Source organism: Ranitomeya variabilis, chromosome 4 (genome assembly GCF_051348905.1).
Source record: "Ranitomeya variabilis isolate aRanVar5 chromosome 4, aRanVar5.hap1, whole genome shotgun sequence".
Taxonomy (NCBI): domain Eukaryota; kingdom Metazoa; phylum Chordata; class Amphibia; order Anura; family Dendrobatidae; genus Ranitomeya; species Ranitomeya variabilis.
In genome coordinates, this window is record NC_135235.1 from 305,710,070 (window position 1) to 305,728,700 (window position 18,631).

At 47.9% G+C, this 18,631-nt stretch overlaps 1 protein-coding gene across 1 annotated transcript in view; it reads right to left on the minus strand.

The window, feature by feature from the left end:
* Positions 1-2,888: 2,888 nt before the first annotated feature.
* Positions 2,889-18,631, minus strand: part of NOL9 (nucleolar protein 9) — a 30,577-nt gene continuing 14,834 nt past the window's right edge. The window contains exons 8-12 of the mRNA XM_077250376.1: positions 18,299-18,587; positions 17,949-18,060; positions 5,930-6,107; positions 4,200-4,333; positions 2,889-4,106 (exon numbers count right to left, since the gene is read on the minus strand). Coding sequence (XP_077106491.1) covers positions 3,996-4,106; positions 4,200-4,333; positions 5,930-6,107; positions 17,949-18,060; positions 18,299-18,587 — 824 coding nt within the window. The 3' untranslated portion in view covers positions 2,889-3,995. The remainder of the gene's footprint in view (positions 4,107-4,199; positions 4,334-5,929; positions 6,108-17,948; positions 18,061-18,298; positions 18,588-18,631) is intronic.

Genomic DNA, 18,631 nt, shown 5'->3' on the forward strand with positions numbered 1-18,631 from the left:
TGCCCGCCTAGCTGCATTAGACAGAGAGCTGTTACGAGCTGAAAATCTGACTGACTCTGCAGTCATCACAACGCCAATAATGAAACCCACGGTGGTTAGCCGTACATGAATTATATATACCTACAAACAGGCACCACACATTGATAATATAGAAAAAAACTCTTTATTAGACATTATTAAAACACCAAGTATAATAAAAATAGCCCACAATGGGCAGCAGGTAAGAGACAACAGGTACAGAAAAAGAAGAAGGGTAGACACCTGGAGACAAAATCATGAGCAAATGCTCTAAATTACTGACGTGAAATACTAACTTAAAGGTTCTTTGTATGTAGATAAGGGTACTAAGGTTGTATAATCCTACATAGCAATATACTATGCTGCAAAAACTATGTAGGATTATACAACCTTAGTACCCTTATCTACATACAAAGAACCTTTAAGTTAGTATTTCACGTCAGTAATTTAGAGCATTTGCTCATGATTTTGTCGCCAGGTGTCTACCCTTCTTCTTTTTCTGTACCTGTTGTCTCTTACCTGCTGCCCATTGTGGGCTATTTTTATTATACTTGGTGTTTTAATAATGTCTAATAAAGAGTTTTTTTCTATATTATCAATGTGTGGTGCCTGTTTGTAGGTATATATGACTCTGCAGTCATGTCTGAAAGGAATGCCATAGCGGATTTCATGATAGGAAGAGAATGCAAAATATCAGATCTAGGGGTCTTATTAGCTAATTGCTCTTCCAACTGCCCCATCCACAAATACATAGACCTGGCCACCGAGGTGGCTGCTATGTTTGTTCGAATCAGGGCCGCAGATGCCTCCCAGGCCCTTTTCAGGAGAATGTCCGCCTTCCTGTCCATAGGATCACGAAGACTGGAGGAGTCTTCAAATGGTATAGCCGTTTTCTTGGTGACTTTAGCCACGGGAACGTCAATTTTAGGGACCTCCTCCCATAATTTAGCTTCCTCAAGATCGAATGGCAAACGGCCTTTAAAGTCACGTGAGAGAACCAAACGACGCTCGGCCTCTTTCCACTCTTCCAGGATCATAGCTTTAATATGTTCACTTATAGGAAACACAGTCTGATTCCGAGCTACTAGTCCCCCGAACATTAAGTCCTGCCTGGACTGTGGTTTGGAGGTGTCTTCGATCTGCATCGTGTTTCGTACTGCCAGTACGAGTTCATTCGTTTCTTCAGACTGGAAGAGATACTTCCTGTTCTGATCATGGCTTCCTGCAGGGATTTCTCCCTCCTCTTCTGATGGGGAATCCCTGAGTTCGGAACCTTCATCAGAAGAACACTCTGGCTCCCCCTGGGGTTCTTCCCGTCTAGCACGCTTGCGACCCATTATAGGACTGGACGGGCGAGACTGCGAGGCTGGATATAGAAGCCTGAACCTCCTCCCGAATTAGGGACCTCATCTCGGATAGCAGAGACGACTGCTCGTCCTTCATGATCTTAGAAGTACAGGCTGTACATAGGGTCTTGCCATGGGAATCTGGGAGCTTTACGTGGCATACGGGACATCTTATGCTCTTAGCCGTGGCCTTCCCAGATTTTTTAGCCGTAGCAGGGGGAGCAGCGGGGTTTCCCTTATCCTATACAACATAAGATAGGGAGTAATAGGCTAGACGGTGTGCGGTATTTTATGATGTAGGGGTATACTGCCACAGGCAGGCTTACCCCTTCCTCTTCCACTCGGTCTTCCATATTCCGGTTCTGAGGTATACCGTGCACCGCCGTCCGAAGCTGAACGCTACCCACAGCGACCGCTTCAGTACAGCGTTCTCCACCGTGGAGCGTTTGAATTCCCCGCTCCTAGAACGCCACCGGAAGTGACGTTTTTCGCCGGCTCTGACGAAACCGGAAGTGACGCGGCTCTTTAGCTCAGGAAGTGCCGGCCAGCTGTAACGACTCCCGCACCACGCCTGTAGCCTGGGGACCTGCTGGGATCGCTGCGGCGTCGAGAACCGAGAGCCCCCCACCGGGAGGAGCGGTTCAATCCCGGAGCTTAGTCCCGCTCCGGGCCTTTGGGGTAGAGGGACTCCCGACTGGGGAGTTTCGACCCTGAGCCACTGACAGGGGGAAGGATCTGGATAACCGCACGATCCCCCTGAGCTCGGTAAGCATGCTGCTTCTCTTCGTGTGTCCCTCCGTGCAGGGACAGGAAAAACACTGAGGAGTGAGGGGTGGTACCGGATATTTAAACTCTCGTGTGTTTCCTGTCCCAGCAAGGAGGAGGGGAGACGTCCTCCATGGTGCTGTCAGGAGGGACGTCCTGGAAAAATAAAATAATAATCGGATGCCACATTGATGGGTGTGGGACCTATTTTTTTTTTAACCCACCCATAGTCTTGAATAGGCGAGTCTCATCAGATTTTTTTTCTCTTGGACCAAGAGATAAATCATTCATCTGAACAGCCCTAATGAATAACATGAGCTGATCAGCAGGGGTGGCAGGTGTCGCACCCCCACAGATTTGATATTGATGACAAATCCTTATGATAGGTCATCCATGTAAAACTACCAGACAACCTCTTTAAAAGTTACTTTCTAGTAATTCTGTGTCATATGCAATTCAGCATTGAGCAGGATGAACCAGATCCGACCATCCGAGGCATATTCTCACTTTCCAGCTGGTGTTCTCTGCACCTCCCCAAGGATTGGCAATGAGTGGGTGCAGGGAGAACATAAACCACATTTTTTCCTAGTACCCGCTGATACAGTAAGGCAGCCAGGAAGGATTAATACGCTATTTTTCTGCAGCTTATCCCCGTATCTCTATATTATTGGAAAGAAACATGTTTCCTTTAAAATAAAGACACAGGTTATAAAGCGTTTTAGAGGGCAAACAACCCGGTGGCAAAATAAAGAACACGTATTATTTTTCTTAAATCTTTATTGCAAAACTTCAGACGTTGGAAAAGCTCGGTCTTTGCAATTTAAAAAATATTTACATAATATACAAGTCGACTTAAAACCAAAGTGTGAGCAGATAAACACCGCTAATCCCACAGAGCGTCCTACTACACGCGCCTTAAATTACCATTAATGGCAGGATTAAAAAAAAACAACTTTGATAGAAAATATTTACATGAGGACGACTGCTGCCATTTATCTAGTGGGAAGCTAAAAAAAAATTAAGATAGAAGCTTGTAACGAGGCTCACTCCTCTAAATACTTGTATTCCTTCTAAAGGGATCGAATGTTACCATTCCTCTAGTCAACAGGGCGAGTCTCTGCAGAGCCTGACAAGATCAGTACCGATTACGTGCAGCCGTCTAACTGGAAGTGCAGGTAGAAAATGAAGGTATATCTTCCCTGCAGCCGATCGCTTTCAGTCATCGGGGCAGCACCCGCAATGTAATCACTCCCCATGCTCCTTGACTGACGCACTACTCAGCAAGACACAATGTGAGTAAAGAAGTGGTGGATGCAATTAATGCACGCTCACTGAACGGAGCGCTGACTGTTCACAGCCCCGATGCCTGGAAGCCAGCAGCTGCAGGAAGAATAGGACTTCATTTCCTCCCTGCAGCTGCACTTTCCAGGTAGACTGTTGTACATGTTTAAAATGGTATTTACCTGCAGATTATCTCTATGGCTGCAGCTAAATACAATTTTTTTTACTGACTGTTTTCCTTAAAGGCAGATGCAGAGGGCAGTAGATTTTCTCGTATGAGAAAATCGGGCCAATTACGCAAATGACACTCTGATTAGAGTTTGATCAGCGTCTGCACAGTGTGATCTGATTCTATTAGATGAGGAGAAGATTGAGAAAAAAATGTCTCCATCTTCTCCATTTGTGTCAATGCACGGAAATCGGACTGCACTCAGATGTCATCCGAGTTCAGTCCGATGGTTACTAAGCACATGACATGTGCACGGCCCTTTTAACCAAGAGTGGTCCAGGTGCGATCTGATGCTTTGACCGATAACACAGCTGCCTGCCCCTACCCTTAAAGTAACAAAATAAGAAGTTTGTTTCTTATCGATGTTCCGGTCTTTTCAGACATTTGTTAATTTTTAATTTTCCAGATCCGTATATAGAGAAGTCGTATTCTGTGGTTACATAGGGGAGGTCACCCTGCACGCCAGGCTGTAAAAAACAAAAACAAATGTAAATATACAGAATATCTACTATATTATTAGATCTATTATGGAGGTGCCACGTCCCCCAAGACGCTCGTACCTGATGCTTCAAGATGCTGTGTGGTACAGATATGTTGCCTATGAGAAAACAATTGACCAGTCGAAGAGTTTCAGGTGGCAAAGGGGTCAGAATGTAGTAGAGCTTTTCTGTGATATTAACCCCTCGAATAATACCTGGTGATAAAGACAGCACATTGGTATAAACATAATGTCAAGGGGAACAGAAGGCGTAAATGTAGACAATATATGCATCAGACAGGACATTAAAGCACAAGTCTAATATTGTGCCAGTCCTTCTTGTGCTGGCAAAACAGCTGTAAATGCCACCAGACCTCTGAAGGTGCCGTGCGGCGTTTGTTACCCAGACGTTAGCACCAGGTCCTTTATACTGTAGTCCTGTGAGCTCCATAGATTGAATTGGTTTTACCAGCACATCCTGGAGGAATGGTTGAGTTTTGTCATGTTCATCCAACCATTCCTGAGCTATTTCTGCAGAGTGCAGTACCCTGCTGGGACAGGCACTCTCATTAGGGAAAATTGTTACCGTGAACGCCAGGACCCAAAATTTCTCAGAAAACCGGTGTCCAGAGCATCATTTCAGCAATTTTGTCTTATGCCTACAGTGCAACTCCTCTCATCAGGTAAGTGGCACATGTACACCCAGCCGTCCATGGACTCATCAGACCTATCCATCTTCTTCCACTGCTCACAACTGTAGGTGATGTCAGTATGGACATTCTGCGGCCTCGCACCAGGCGGGCATAACCTTCACTTCCCATGTGCATCAATGAGCCTTGAAGACCAGTGTTCACTGGTTTTCCCTCCTCGAACCCCTTTTGATAGGTGCTAGTGATGAGCGAACGTGCTGGGATAAGGTGTTATCCGAGGATGCTCAGGTGATAACAGTGACTTCAGCGTGCTTGAATAATATGTTCAAGTCCCCGCGGCTGCATATCTCGCGGCAGTTCGACAACTGCAACACATGCAGGGATTGCCTAACAAACTTTGGATTTTTTTTCACCACTTAAATAAAAAAGAACCTAGACATGTTTGGTATCTACGAACTCGTAATGACCTGGAGAATCATAATGGCAGGTCAGTTTTAGCATTTAGTGAACATTTCACTGCACTTTGAATTTCTTTTACCCTCTTTCTTCCACTACACTACATGGTAGTTTGTTGAAAAGTACAACTCGTCCCGCAAAAAACAAGCCCTCACATGGCCATATTGACAGAAAAAAAAAAAAAAAAAGTTATGGCTCTGTGAAAAAGGGGAGCAAAAAAAAAAAAATAGAAACTCAAAAACGGGAAAAATCCAAGGTGGTCAATAGATCTTGAAATATAGCAGTTTTTACAGTGACTTATATGCCTCTTATTGGGCTGATACTATGGGGCCAACACATGGAAATATTTACATGTAAAACGTTTTGAATAGTCTCAAATTTTTTGCAACTTTTGGTATTTTCACGCCAGTTTCACTAAAATAGCCGACAACTGGGGAAGTGCTGGGGCATTGTTACATAAATCAAATTCATAGTAAGTGGCGATGTTTCTAAGACCAGAAACGTCACTCCAGACCCTGACCGGAGTAACATCTCTGGAGAGACACACGCCATTGAGAAGATGCGCTGAATTCATTAAGTGATGCGTTAATGAATTTGGTGCATCATTTTGGGGCTGATCAATAATTCCTTATCATACTTGAAAGATGCAGACAATTATAGGTCACTGATAGCGCTGGGATGACACGAAATATGCAGAATATCTTACCAAACCCCAAGCAGTCACAGATCGGTGTCTGAGTCAATAGAACGGGGCCGCTGTCCTTACTGCTGATGTCATCCAGAATATGGCAGAGGCCGACCCAGCTGGCGTTCGCCGAATACATGATGTGAGACGGAGCTACGTCTGCATGGATCACACGCAGAGCCACCGCGTTAAAAGGGATCTACAAAAAAATAAACACATAAATGAGCCAAAAATGTAACATCTACTATATAATTCTCTAAGGGTCACTTCCGTCTTTCTGTCTGTCCTTCTGTCTGTCTGTCTGTCACGGATATTCATTGGTCACGGCCTTTGTCTGTCATGGAAATCCAAGACGCTGATTTTTGCCGCGACCAATCAGCGACGGGCACAGTCCGGCGGCAAAATTGCCGCTCCTTCCTCCCCGCAGTCAGTGCCCGCTCCATAATCCCCTCCAGTCACCGCTCACACAGGGTTAATGTCAGCGCCAACGGACCGTGTTATGCTGCGGTGTAACGCACTCTGTTAACGCTGCTATTAACCCTGTGTGACCAACTTTTTACTATTGATGCTGCCTATGCAGCATCAATAGTAAAAAGATCTAATGTTAGAAATAGTTAAAAAAATAAAAAATCGTTATATACTCACCATCCTTCGACCCCCGGATCAGGAACAGGCCTTCCCCGCTCCTCGTGACGTTCCGGTGACCGCTCCATGCATTGCGATCTCGCGAGATGATGATGTAGCGGTCTCGCGAGACCGCAATGCACTCTTGAGACCGGAGCGTGCGAGGAGTGTCGGTAACCGCTTCGCCTGGATCCGGGGGTTAATGGAAGGTGGGTATATACACTGTTCCAAGTTATTATGCAAATTGGATTTAAGTGTCAAAACGATTTAATTGTTTTGTTTTTCAAATTAACTCATGGATGGCATTGTGTCTCAGGGCTCAATGGATCACTGAAATCAATCTTAAACACGTGATAATTAGTTTTCCAGGTGATTCTAATTAAAGGAAAACTACTTAAAAATGATGTTCCACATTATTAAGCAGGCCACAGTTTTCAAGTAACATGGGAAAGAAAAAGGATCACTCTGCTGCCGAAAAGCATCAAATAGTGCAATGCCTAGGTCAAGGGATGAAAACATTAGATATTTCTTAAAAATTTAAGCGTGATCATCTTACTGTTAAGAGATTTGTGGCTGAATCTGAGCAGTCGTGTTCGTGCTGATAAAGGCATAATGAGGAAGGTTTCTGCCAGGCAAGTTCATTGGATAAAGAGAGCAGCTGCTAAAAAGCCATTACAAACCAGCAAACAGATATTTGAAGCCGCTGATGCCTCTGGAGTCCCTCGAACCTCAAAGTGTAGGATCCTTCAAAGGCTTGCTTTGGTTCATAAACCTACTATTCGGCCACCCCTAAACAGTGTTCACAAGCAGAAACGGTTGTAGTGGGCCCAGACATACATGAAGACTAATTTTCAAACAGTCTTGTTTACTGATGAGTGTCAAGCAACCCTGGATGGTCCAAATGGATAGAGTAGTGGATGATTGGTGTATGGCCACCTTGTCCCAACAAGGCTGCAACGTCAGCAAAGATGTGGAGGAGTCATGTTTTGGGACGGAATCATGGGGAAACAGCTGATAGGGCCCTTTAAAGTTCCCGAAGATGTGAAAATGATCTCTGCAAAGTATATAGTTTCTGACTAACAACTTTCTTCCATGGTATAAAAAGCAGAAACGTGCCATGTTCATGCATGACAATGCATCATCTCATGCTGCAAAGAATAAGTCTGAGTCATTGGCTGCTATGGGCATAAAAGGAGATAAACTCATGGTGTGGCCACCATCTTCCCCTGACCTCAACCCTATAGAGAACCTTTGGAGTATCATCAAGCAAAAGATCTATGAGGGTGGGAGGCAGTTCACATCAAAACAGCAGCTCTGGGAGGCGATTCTGACTTCATGCAAAGAAATACAAGCAGAAACTCTCCAAAAACTCACAAGTTCAATGGATGCAGGAATTGTGAAGGTGATATCAAAGAAGGGTTCCTATGTTAACATGTAACTTGGCCTGTTAGGATGTTTTGGAGTTAAATAGCTTTTTTGTTCAGTGAATGTGACCTCCTAATGCTACAAATTCCACAAATGAGCATTTTCAGTTCTTTAAAACATATCAAATGTCTAGAAATTCTACTGTGCCTAATAATTTGGAACAGTGCATTTTGAGGTTTTATTCATTTTGGAGATTATACGGTTATCATTGGGAGGTTTCTTCAATAAAATTTGATGTATAATCTAATGGGTGATGACTTTTAATAGACTGACTGTCATTTGGACCGACCATTTAGGAAAATCCGAGAAAAATATCATTTGCATAATAATTTGGAACATAGTGTAACTATTTTTTATTTTAATTCTTTTTTTTTAACAGGGATATGATGCCCACATTGCTATACACTGCGTGGGCTGTGCTATACACTGCGTCGCCTGTGCTATACACTGCGTCGCCTGTGCTATACACTGCGTCGCATGTGCTATACACTGCGTCGCATGTGCTATACACTGCGTCGCCTGTGCTATACACTACGTGGCTGTGCTATTTACTACGTGGGCTGTTATATACTACGTGGCTCTGCTATATACTATGTGGCCAGCCGTGAACAATCAGCGACATGTGCAGTCTGGCCGCGAATTGGCGCAGGATTTGAACCACGCTTCGCTAATTGGTCGCGGCCGGCCGAATCCTGTGTATTCAATGTATTATTCTAAAATCTTCATAAATAAACTACATACATATTCTAGAATACCCGATGCGTTAGAATCGGACTACCATGTAGTTGGGGTTATAAAATAGCGACAGCGCAATGTTAGTAGCCTATAAAGTGACAGACGGGAGGACGGCTCGGAGCTCATAATTCAGCCAGGTTATAGTAAACCTTTACATTTTCCTTGGAACTCTATATTGTGCTGTTCCTCTATTGTTCTGCATTGCATCAGACTTAGGCTACGTTCACATTTGCGTTGCGTCGGGAGCAGGTTCGGCGACGCATAGCGACACATGCGTCATGCGCCCCTATATTTAACATGGAGGCGCATGGACATGCGTTGTCTAGCGTTTTGTGATGCATGTGTCATTTTTGGCGCAAGCGTCAGGGCGCAGAGGACGCTGCATGATGCAGTTTTTTTGCACCGAAAATCATGCCAAAATTGGACGCATGCGTCACAAAAAGCTGCGTTGTGCATGCGTTTTGCGTTACGGCGCCGACGCTGCGCCCAACAACGCAAATGTGAACGTAGCCTTACAGGCTCCGATCTTATCCTGTATGTACACAATGCAAATAAAATAGGAAAAACATTTAAAAAGGGGATGGCTGCATTATTTTTCACTAATGTATTGGTTACATGATTTTATGGACTTACTCCTTCACGCCGCAGACAGTTTTATTTTAGTGGTTAAATAAAAATTGTAAAAAAAATATGCAAAACAAACTTTTTGGGAGTTGTGTCACCATTTCTTGAGACCCGTAACCCTTTTTTTTTTTTTTGGTCGATGGAGCTGTGCGATGCCTTATTGTTTTCGGGATGAGGCAACATTTTTATTAATACCATTTTGATCGCTTGTTAGTGTTTTTTTGTCGAATTGCAGAAACCAAAAATCTTAATTTTGGAGTCCTTGATTTTTTTTAAATTTACGGTGTTTACAGATTGAGTTACTAATTTTGATATTTTGACAGATCAGACTTTTCTGAACACAGATACGTGTATTTTTTATTCTTAATTAATCTTTTTAATTGGGGTAAATTGTTTTTTTTTGTTATTTATTTTCTTTTTAATTTCTCACTGTTCTTGTTAATCCCCTTCTGCTGTGGCATCACTGTATATAGCACAAGCATGCTGCATATAGTAAAACTCATAGTCACAGGATGGGTTTCAAAGGAGCTCCACAATGACAAGCATGGAGTTCTTCAGCAGAGCCCCAGCTGTCGTAGCTAAACCAACAGCGACCCACAAACACCTCATGGGACCACCGATGAGCACATGGAATGACGTGCAACTACGCCAGTGCGTGCCAAATGTCGCTGTCAGAGTTTGACCACTTCACCCGCAATTGTTAGAGGCAGGTAATGGCTGTTACACCCAGCCAAGTATGGGGCGAGCTCACATATGTACGGCAGTGTCATGAAGGGGAGAATAGATCTTTATTTAAACTAATGTGTTTGAGGCATGATTTGATACCACTTACTAACACCTAAACACACTTTCGTAAGAGCCACAAAATCATGTCCCCAACACATTTGCCAAGATTAAATGGCCAACCGCTTTAAAGGGAACCCGTCACCCCTCCCCCCAGGCGTTAGTAACTGAAAGAGCCAACTTGTGCAGCACTAATGCTTCATTCTGACAGGGTGGCTCTTTTAGTTATTGTTCGTTGCACTTAAATAATCGCTTTTTAAATTTGTCCCTCATACCTTCAAATCGCCAGGGGGGCAGGTCTTTCCCCCCTAATCCAGACGCGCCACATCCGTCACTCTGCGAGCCGGGCGCCGCCTCCTCGGCGTTATTCAATTCTCCAGGCGCCTCCGCTGTCATTCTGCCTGGGGCATGCGCAGTTCGCGCTGCCCGACCACTGACATCACTTGATGTCTTGCTTACTGCGCCTGCACGGCCCGAGATCCCGCCCCGCAGTCTCTTATGATTTATTCACACTGCGGGGCTGGGATTCTTGGGCCGCGCGAATTTCTGCAGTGCAATTAACAATAACTAAAAGAGCCACCTTGTCAGAATGCAGCATTAGTGCTGCACAAGATGGCTCTTTCAGTCACTAACGCCTGGGGGGGGGGGTGAGAGAGACAGGCTCCCTTTAATCCTTCGAAACGCAAAATTTAGAAAATTTTCTTCATTTTGCTAGGACTGTGCAAAAAAAAACACACTATGCAAATACTCAAAAGTATAAACAAGCCCTTAAAAGTGGTAATCCATTAATCGGACAAAGTCCTGTGCAGTCTCATCTTTCCACTGAATAAAGTAATAACACTTCTACTCACCTCGGCACTGGCTCTCCAAGGGAAGGCATAGCATTTTTTAGGTCACGCGATCACTGAGGCCAATCAGCGACGGCTTCATGCTCTTCTCCTTCAGACGTATCACATACTTCTGGAGGAGAGCACAGAGCAGCAGCAGCTCTCAGTTCCTCTGAATGTATGCGAAACGTCCGAAGGAGAAGAGAGTGAAGCCATCGCGGATTTGCTGCAACAATCGCGTGACAAACAATGCTTTGCCTTCCCTGGGAGAGCCAGTGCCGATACTGGAAGTGAATAGAAGTGTTATTACTTTAGAAGAGGGAAACATAAGGATGTAGCAGAGGCTGAGTAGTGGAGAACTGTTCATTTTTCCGCACAGTTTTTGTAAAATCGGCAGGTAAAACGCACTGCGTTTTACCTGCAGATTACCTGCGGATTTACAACGGATTTCCTGCATTTTTTTGCGCAGATTTCACCTGCGTTTTTACACCTGCAGATTCATATTGAGGAGCAGCTGTAAAACGCTGCGGAATCCGCACAAAGAATTGATATCCTGCAAAAGAGGGATTTTTAGTACTTACCGTAAAATCTCTTTCTTGGAGCCTTCATTGGGGGACACAGGACAACCATGGGTGTATGCTGCTGCTGCTAGGAGGCTGACACTATGCAAGAAAGGGAAAAGGCGTAGCTCCTCCCCGGCAGTATACACCCACCGACAGGCACCAAGTACCTCAGTTAGTGCAAAAAGCAGTAGGAGAAGCGACAGAACTCATAATAGTAAAAGTACCAACTAAACTAGGGCCTCCAGGCCCCAAACACGGTACCAGAACAAACAAGTAGGGAGGGTGCTGTGTCCCCCAATGAAGGCTCCAAGAAAGATTTTACGGTAAGTACCAAAAATCCGTCTTTCTTTATCGCTTCATTGGGGGACACAGGACAACCATGGGACGTCCAAAAGCAGTCCCGGAAAAGGGTGGGTAGAAAGGAAATGAGAAAAGGTCTCAGGTCGGCCGCTGTGCGACCGCCGCCTGCAGTACCTTCCTACCAAGACCTGCATCGGACGAGGCTTGGGTATGAACCCGATAGAACCTTGTAAACGTGTGCAAAGACGACCAGGTTGTGGCCTTGCAAACTTGCAAGGCGGAAGCCTGGTGGCGAACAGCCCAAGAAGGTCCGACAGCTCTGGTGGAGTGAGCTCGCACCCCCGAAGGAGGAAGTGCCTCATGAAGACGGTACAATTCTGAAATTGCCGAGTGAATCCAGCGGGAGATAGTGGATTTAGACGCTTGAAGGCCCTTCCGACGACCCTCGGAAACAGCAAAGAGAGAATCGGATTGACGGAAGGGAGCGGTTCTAGAAAGATAGACCCGAATGGCCCTCACCACGTCAAGCTTGTGAAGGGACTTCTCCAAAGGATGAGCCGAAGAAGGGCAAAATGATGGAAGGACTATGTCCTCGTTGATGTGGAAAGCCGAGACCACCTTGGGAAGGAATTCGGGAACCGGTCTAAGAACGACCTATCCTGATGAAGAATCAGGAAGGGGGAACGGCATGACAGGGCTGCCAACTCGGAGACCCTCCTGATAGATGTAATGGCAATGAGGAAGGCGACCTTCCAAGAGAGAAGGGAAAAGGGCACGTCCTGAAGAGGCTCTAAGGGAGCAGCTTGAAGAGCACCAAGGACCAGGTTAAGGTCCCAAGGATCCAAAGGAGGACAGGAGGGAGGGGCGATATGCGCAACTCCCTGTAGAAATGTCCTAACCTGGTGAATGGAGGAAAGGTCACTCTGGAAGAGGATCAACAGAGCGGACACTTGTCCCTTGAGTGTGCTTAGGGATAGGCCCGAATCGAGACCAGACTGGAGGAAACCGAGAAGATCCGGAAGAGAAAAGGACATTGGAAAAACTTAATTAGTTTCACACCACCGGAAGAACGCTTTCCAGTACCTATGGTAGATACGGGAAGACGCCGGTTTTCTGGCTCTGATCATGGTCTGTATGACCTTGGAAGAGAGACCAGAGTTCTTCAATAGGGTTGAGCGACTTTTGCTTTTTTAGGATCGAGTTGGGTTTTGTGAAACCCGACCTACTCGAAAGTCGGATCGAGTGAAATCGGCCGATTCTACTGTAAAGTCGGGTCTCTCTCTCTCTCCCCTCCGCGCAAAGCATATGTTGTGTTTGACTGCGGAAATCACTGCAGCCCGAATGGTAATATGGCTCTATGACGCCGCAGAAGCCAGGCCGGAACCTATGTCATCACACTGCCCACACTCCTTAATTGGCTGAAAAAATGGCGGGGGAAGGCGTCATACAAAACGCGACTTTGGCGCCAAGATCGCCGACCACATGGCCGATCCCACGCTGGAGTCGGGTCGGGTTTCACGAAACCCGACTTTGCCAAAAGTCGGCGACTTATGAAAATGAACGATCCGTTTCGCTCAACCCTATTCTTCAATACTGCGGCCTCAACGGCCATGCCATTAAACTCAGCGACTGAGAACTCTGGTGGTAGAGAGGTCCCTGCGAGAGGAGGTCTGGCCGATCCGGGAGTCTCCAAGGAGTATTGGCGAGCATATTTATGAGCTCAGCGTACCACGGCCGCCTTGGCCAGTCCGGCGCTATCAGTATGACTGGAATCTCTTCCAACTTGATCTTTACCACCCTTGGAATCAAGGGGAGGGGAGGGAACAGGTAGGGAAACTGAAACTGGGACCATGGAATTACCAGAGCGTCGTGGCCGACGGCAAGAGGGTCCCGGGATCTGGCGACAAACTGAGGGACCTTGTGGTTCATCCGGGACGCCATAAGGTCGACGTCTGGCATACCCCAGCGAAGGCAAATTTGGTAGAAAACTGCGGGGTGGAGAGACCACTCGCCCGCTGCTAGACCCTGGCGACTAAGGAAGTCGGCTGCCCAGTTTTCGACCCCGGGGATATGAACGGCTGATATGGCCGGAAAGTGGCGTTCCGCCCACCGAAGGATCTTTGCCGCTTCTGCCATTACTTGGCCGCTGCGAGTCCCGCCCTGGTGGTTTAAGTATGCCACGGCCGTGGCGTTGTCCGACTGGATGTGGACGGGGAGACCCGTCAGAAGAGACTGCCAGTGTATTAGCGCAAGGAAGATTGCCCTGATCTCCAGAAGGTTGATGGGAAGAAGAGCTTCCTGGGTGGTCCAACGGCCCTGAGCCGTGTGATGTCGGAAGACTGCTCCCCACCCGAGTAGGCTGGCATCGGTGATGACCTGCCATTGAAGGGGAAGAAATGATATTCCTCTCAGGAGAGAGGAGGACAGCGTCCACCAGGTTAGGGACTGACGAACCTGGAGAGGAAGGTGGACGGGGCGGTCCAGGGAATCCACAAAGACCTGTTCCAGGTGGATAGGAGGAATAGCTGGAGAGGGCGGGTGTGGAACTGGGCGAAGGGAACAGCCTCCATGGAGGCCACCATCTTCCCCAGGACTCCCATACAGAACCGAAGCGACCGGGGAGCTGGGCGTTTGAGAAGATGGACCGCTTTGAGGAGAACTGAGAACTTGTCCTCTGGGAGAAAGACCCGAGCTAAGTTCGTGTCGAACACCATGCCCAGGAAGGACAGTCGTTGGGACGGAATCAGGGAGGACTTGGTCATGTTGATAATCCAGCCGAGACGGGTCAGGGTGTCCAGAGAGACCTGGAGACTCTGAGCACAGTGTAGACGAGAGGACCCCTTGATCAACAGATCGTCCAGGTAGGGGATAACGAGAATCCCCCTGGAACGAAGGAGGGCCATGACCGCCGCCATGATTTTGGTGAAAACCCTGGGGGCCGACGCTAAACCGAAAGGGAGAGCCGTGAATTGGTAGTGATTGTCTTCGATTGCAAATCGAAGGAATCTCTGATGCCGTACACAGAGGACATGAAGGTACGCATCTTGAATGTCGACCGAGCAGAGGAACTGCCCGGGTTCACTGACCGCAGGGATTCCATCCTGAAGTGGCGAGGTCGGACGTGGCCGTTCAGAAGCTTCAAATCCAGGATAGGGCGGAGAGACCCGTCCTTCTTTGGGACTACAAAAAGGTTCGAGTAGAACCCGGAAAAACGTTTGTCGGAAGGAACGGGAACTACAACTCCGGCGGCAACCAGAGATGCCACGGCTTGGAGCAAACCGGGTAAATGGGACGGTTGTTTTGGGGGACGAGAGAGAAAGAAGCGATTTTCCGGGAGGGTAGAAAATTCGATCTTAAACCTGGAGGTAATAATCTCTCTGACCCAGGCGTCGCTGATCACTGACAGCCAGGTGTCTTTGAAGAGAAGAAGCCTGCCTCCCACCCTGGGAAGACTCCCAGGTGGGGGCGACCCGTCACTTAGAACGGTATCTGTTGGAACGAGGTCCGGACTGCCTGGGGGGTGGAGCCCTGGACCTCCACATGGGAGCTGGCTTGTAAGAGGGTTTTCTGCATTCGCCCGTGGTAGCGGGGCGCTCTTGTTGCGATGAGGAATCTTAGGCTGCAAGCGGCCAAAAGGGACGAAATGTCCGAGGACCCTTTGAGTTAAAGAAGCGTCTTGCCACCAGTCGCGTCAGAGATAATTTGATCCAGACGAGCACCAAAAAGCCTGGAACCTTGAAATGCTAAGTTGGTGAGAGACTTTTTGGAGGTAGCATCTGCATTCCATGCTTTCAGCCAAAGAATGCGGCGAATAGCGACAATGTTGCTGCTTGCCCTGGCCGAACAGGCTGCTGCATCTAGGGAGGCAGTGAGAAGGTATTTTCCTGCGTGGTTAATCTGGTCTGCGAGGTCAGCCAGCTCGGTAGGGGAGGCCGAAGCCAAAATGCCTCGGCGAAGAATCTTGGCCCAGGCAGAGATGGCCATAGCCACCCAGGTGGAAGCGAAGCTGGGACAGAGGGAAGCACCCGCTGCCTCGAAAGCTGACTTGGCCAGTGCCTCAATCTGTCTGTCCGATGCGTCCTTAAGCGACGTGCCATCCGGTAAGGAGAGAACCGTCTTGGAAGAAAGACGGGAGATCGGCGGATCGACCTTGGGAGACTCAGCCCACTTAGAAAGAAGGTCGGCGCTAATGGGATAGAGCACGTCCAGATGTTTTCTACCTGAAAAACGCTTTTCATGATGTTCCCAGTGTTTAGACAGGGTAGACTCAAACTCATCATGGGTAGGAAAGGAGTGAGAGGGACGCTTCACCCGCTTAAAAGAGACAGAGGAATCCTGGGGAGAAGCCTCGTCTTGTTTTAGTTTGAGGGTTTGCGAGATAGCCGAAATAAGACTATCTACGACAGCCTGCATGCTAGAAGTCTGGTCTGAATCAGAGTCAGAACCGGACTGGGAATCCACATCAGACCCAATGTCCTCCTCCTAAGAGGGGAATTGGGAGGAGGAGAGCAGTTTGAGCGCTGCGGAAGGACCCGGAGAACTAGACGAAGAGCCAGAAAGAGTCCTCTTTCTAGAGCGGCTGGCTGATTTGTCTCCCTGAGGTTCAGGGTCAGGTGCGTCCGACTCGCCATGGGGGGACGGTCGGAGCAATGGTGGCTGTAGGTAGCTGTGGAAGACGTTCAAGCGCCTGGATCAGGGACTGAGACACCTTAGTCAAATCAGAGACCGACTGCGAGATAGCAACGGCCCACTCAGGGGGAGGGGGAGCGCCCCCATCCCGAGAGTCAGAAGCTTCCTGCGGGGTAGACATGGCAGGAGGACTGCAGGACTGGCAGAGAGGCGACGATTGGCCTACTGACCACTTTATCTTACAACGAGCACAGGAAGGGAGGCTCCAGAAGAGTTGGACATAAGGAAATTCTGCAGCGCTATACTACAAAAAAGACTAAGGGGCCTACAGTGGTATGGATAATACCGAGGGAGGGGCCAATATAGCGTCGCAATCCTACCGCACCACAGAGCAGAGTTATCTGTGTCCCCAACGCACGATTCTCCTGTGCACGGAGCTGCAGAGACAGGAAGTGCCAGCTGTGAAGAAGGGGCGGAGCTGTGCTGTGAGGATAAGCCAAGGCTCCTGATAGGGCCGAGCCAAAAGGGAAGGGTGTGAACGAGATGTAAGAGCCATCCTGAGTGGAGGAGGAAAAGAGCGCCGAAAGCGCGCCCAAGGAGGGGGCGTGGCCGGGCCGCAGCGGTGAAAACGAAAGTAAAAAAGCTGGGACTTTGTGTCAGGGAGAGAGCGCTGCACATCTAGTCAGGGGAGGATACTGCTGTGGTAAAGCGGCTGCCGCTGAAGTGCTTGGTACCTGCATGTCCGGTTCCACAGGTAGAGTGGGGAGAGAGGATCGTCCAGGGGCCCGTTGAGAGAGGGGTCGCTGGATACGGAATCCTTCGTCCAGAAGACGGCCTCGACCCCGAAGACAAGGGGGAGGGTCACCGCTGGTGACCACCATCTTCCTCTCAGCCCACTCCAAGGAGAGGGGTGAGAGGGACTGTTTGGCAAGGACCGCCACCATAAAGACCCTGGAGCACCTGGGAGGGTGACAGGGGATAATGTCCTGCCGGCGGTCTGAGAGCTGCGATGCGGACGACACCACATTGCTCGCTCAGCCGCCCTCCTGGGGAGGCAGGGTGGGAGATTGCACCCTGAATCCCTAAATGCTGTATCTGAAAAAGAAAGCCAAATCGTTAATAAAAACAACAAAACCTGTAAAGGAATTCAAGGTTAGCAGCGGATCTGAAGATCCAGGTCCACCTCCTACAGACACTAAGCACAAACTGAGGTACTTGGTGCCTGTCGGTGGGTGTATACTGAGAGGGAGAAGCTACGCCTTTTCCCTTTTTTGCATAGTGTCAGCCTCCTAGCAGCAGCAGCAGCAGCATACACCCATGGTTGTCCTGTGCACCCCAATGAAGCGATAAAGAAAAATAAACCACAGCGTTTCCGCACAGTATTTTCTGCAGCATGGGCACAGCGGATTTGGTTTTCCATAGGTTTACATGGTACTGTAAACCGCATGGAAAACTGCTGCGAATAAGCAGGGCCAAATCCGCAAACGTGTGCACATACCCTAAGACTTTTACAACTGGCCAGAAACTCACCTCATAGGGTAACAGCCCGTTCAATGGGATTATCTGGTCTGGATCAAACTGCTGTAATTTACTGAGGTATCCCGACATCGCCAGGTCACGCAGGATCCAGGTGTGGCAAGTCCTTGGTGAAAGAAGAAAGTCATTAAACATTAGTGCTCGGATGCAGAACGTTACAAAAAGTTTGCAAAATGTTGTTGGTGCCAGATTAGATCCCAATTTGGAACCAGCAAAATATGCAGGGACGGGTTGATTCCTTGTGTGCTATGGTGGCACCCCCTATTGTGCTGGGGGAGAGGAAATCAACTGAAACTCAATGGTCCCAGAGGCGTCATTTGTGGCCCCTAGCGTGGCCAGCTTACATCCTGTCAGTATCTCCGGCTTTTTTAAAGGTGCTCTCGATCTGTATGAGATGATGCCCTTCGGATGTTCTGGAGTGGTGCTGGTCATTGTAGTCCGACTCCTCTAAATCTAACAAGTCAATGCTTCGGTTCCTGCACTGTGCCTGAGCTTTGGTCATAAAGCCCGTGGAGTTCCTGATGTAGTCGGGCGTCAGTGGCTCCATCACGTTTTTGTCATTGATGGTCATCTGGACTATATGACTTGGAGAAAGGAGATGTATGAGGTCAATCAGGAGCAGCAATCCAAATCCTAAAAGAGAAAGAAGAAATGGCGACATGATAGACAGGATACCA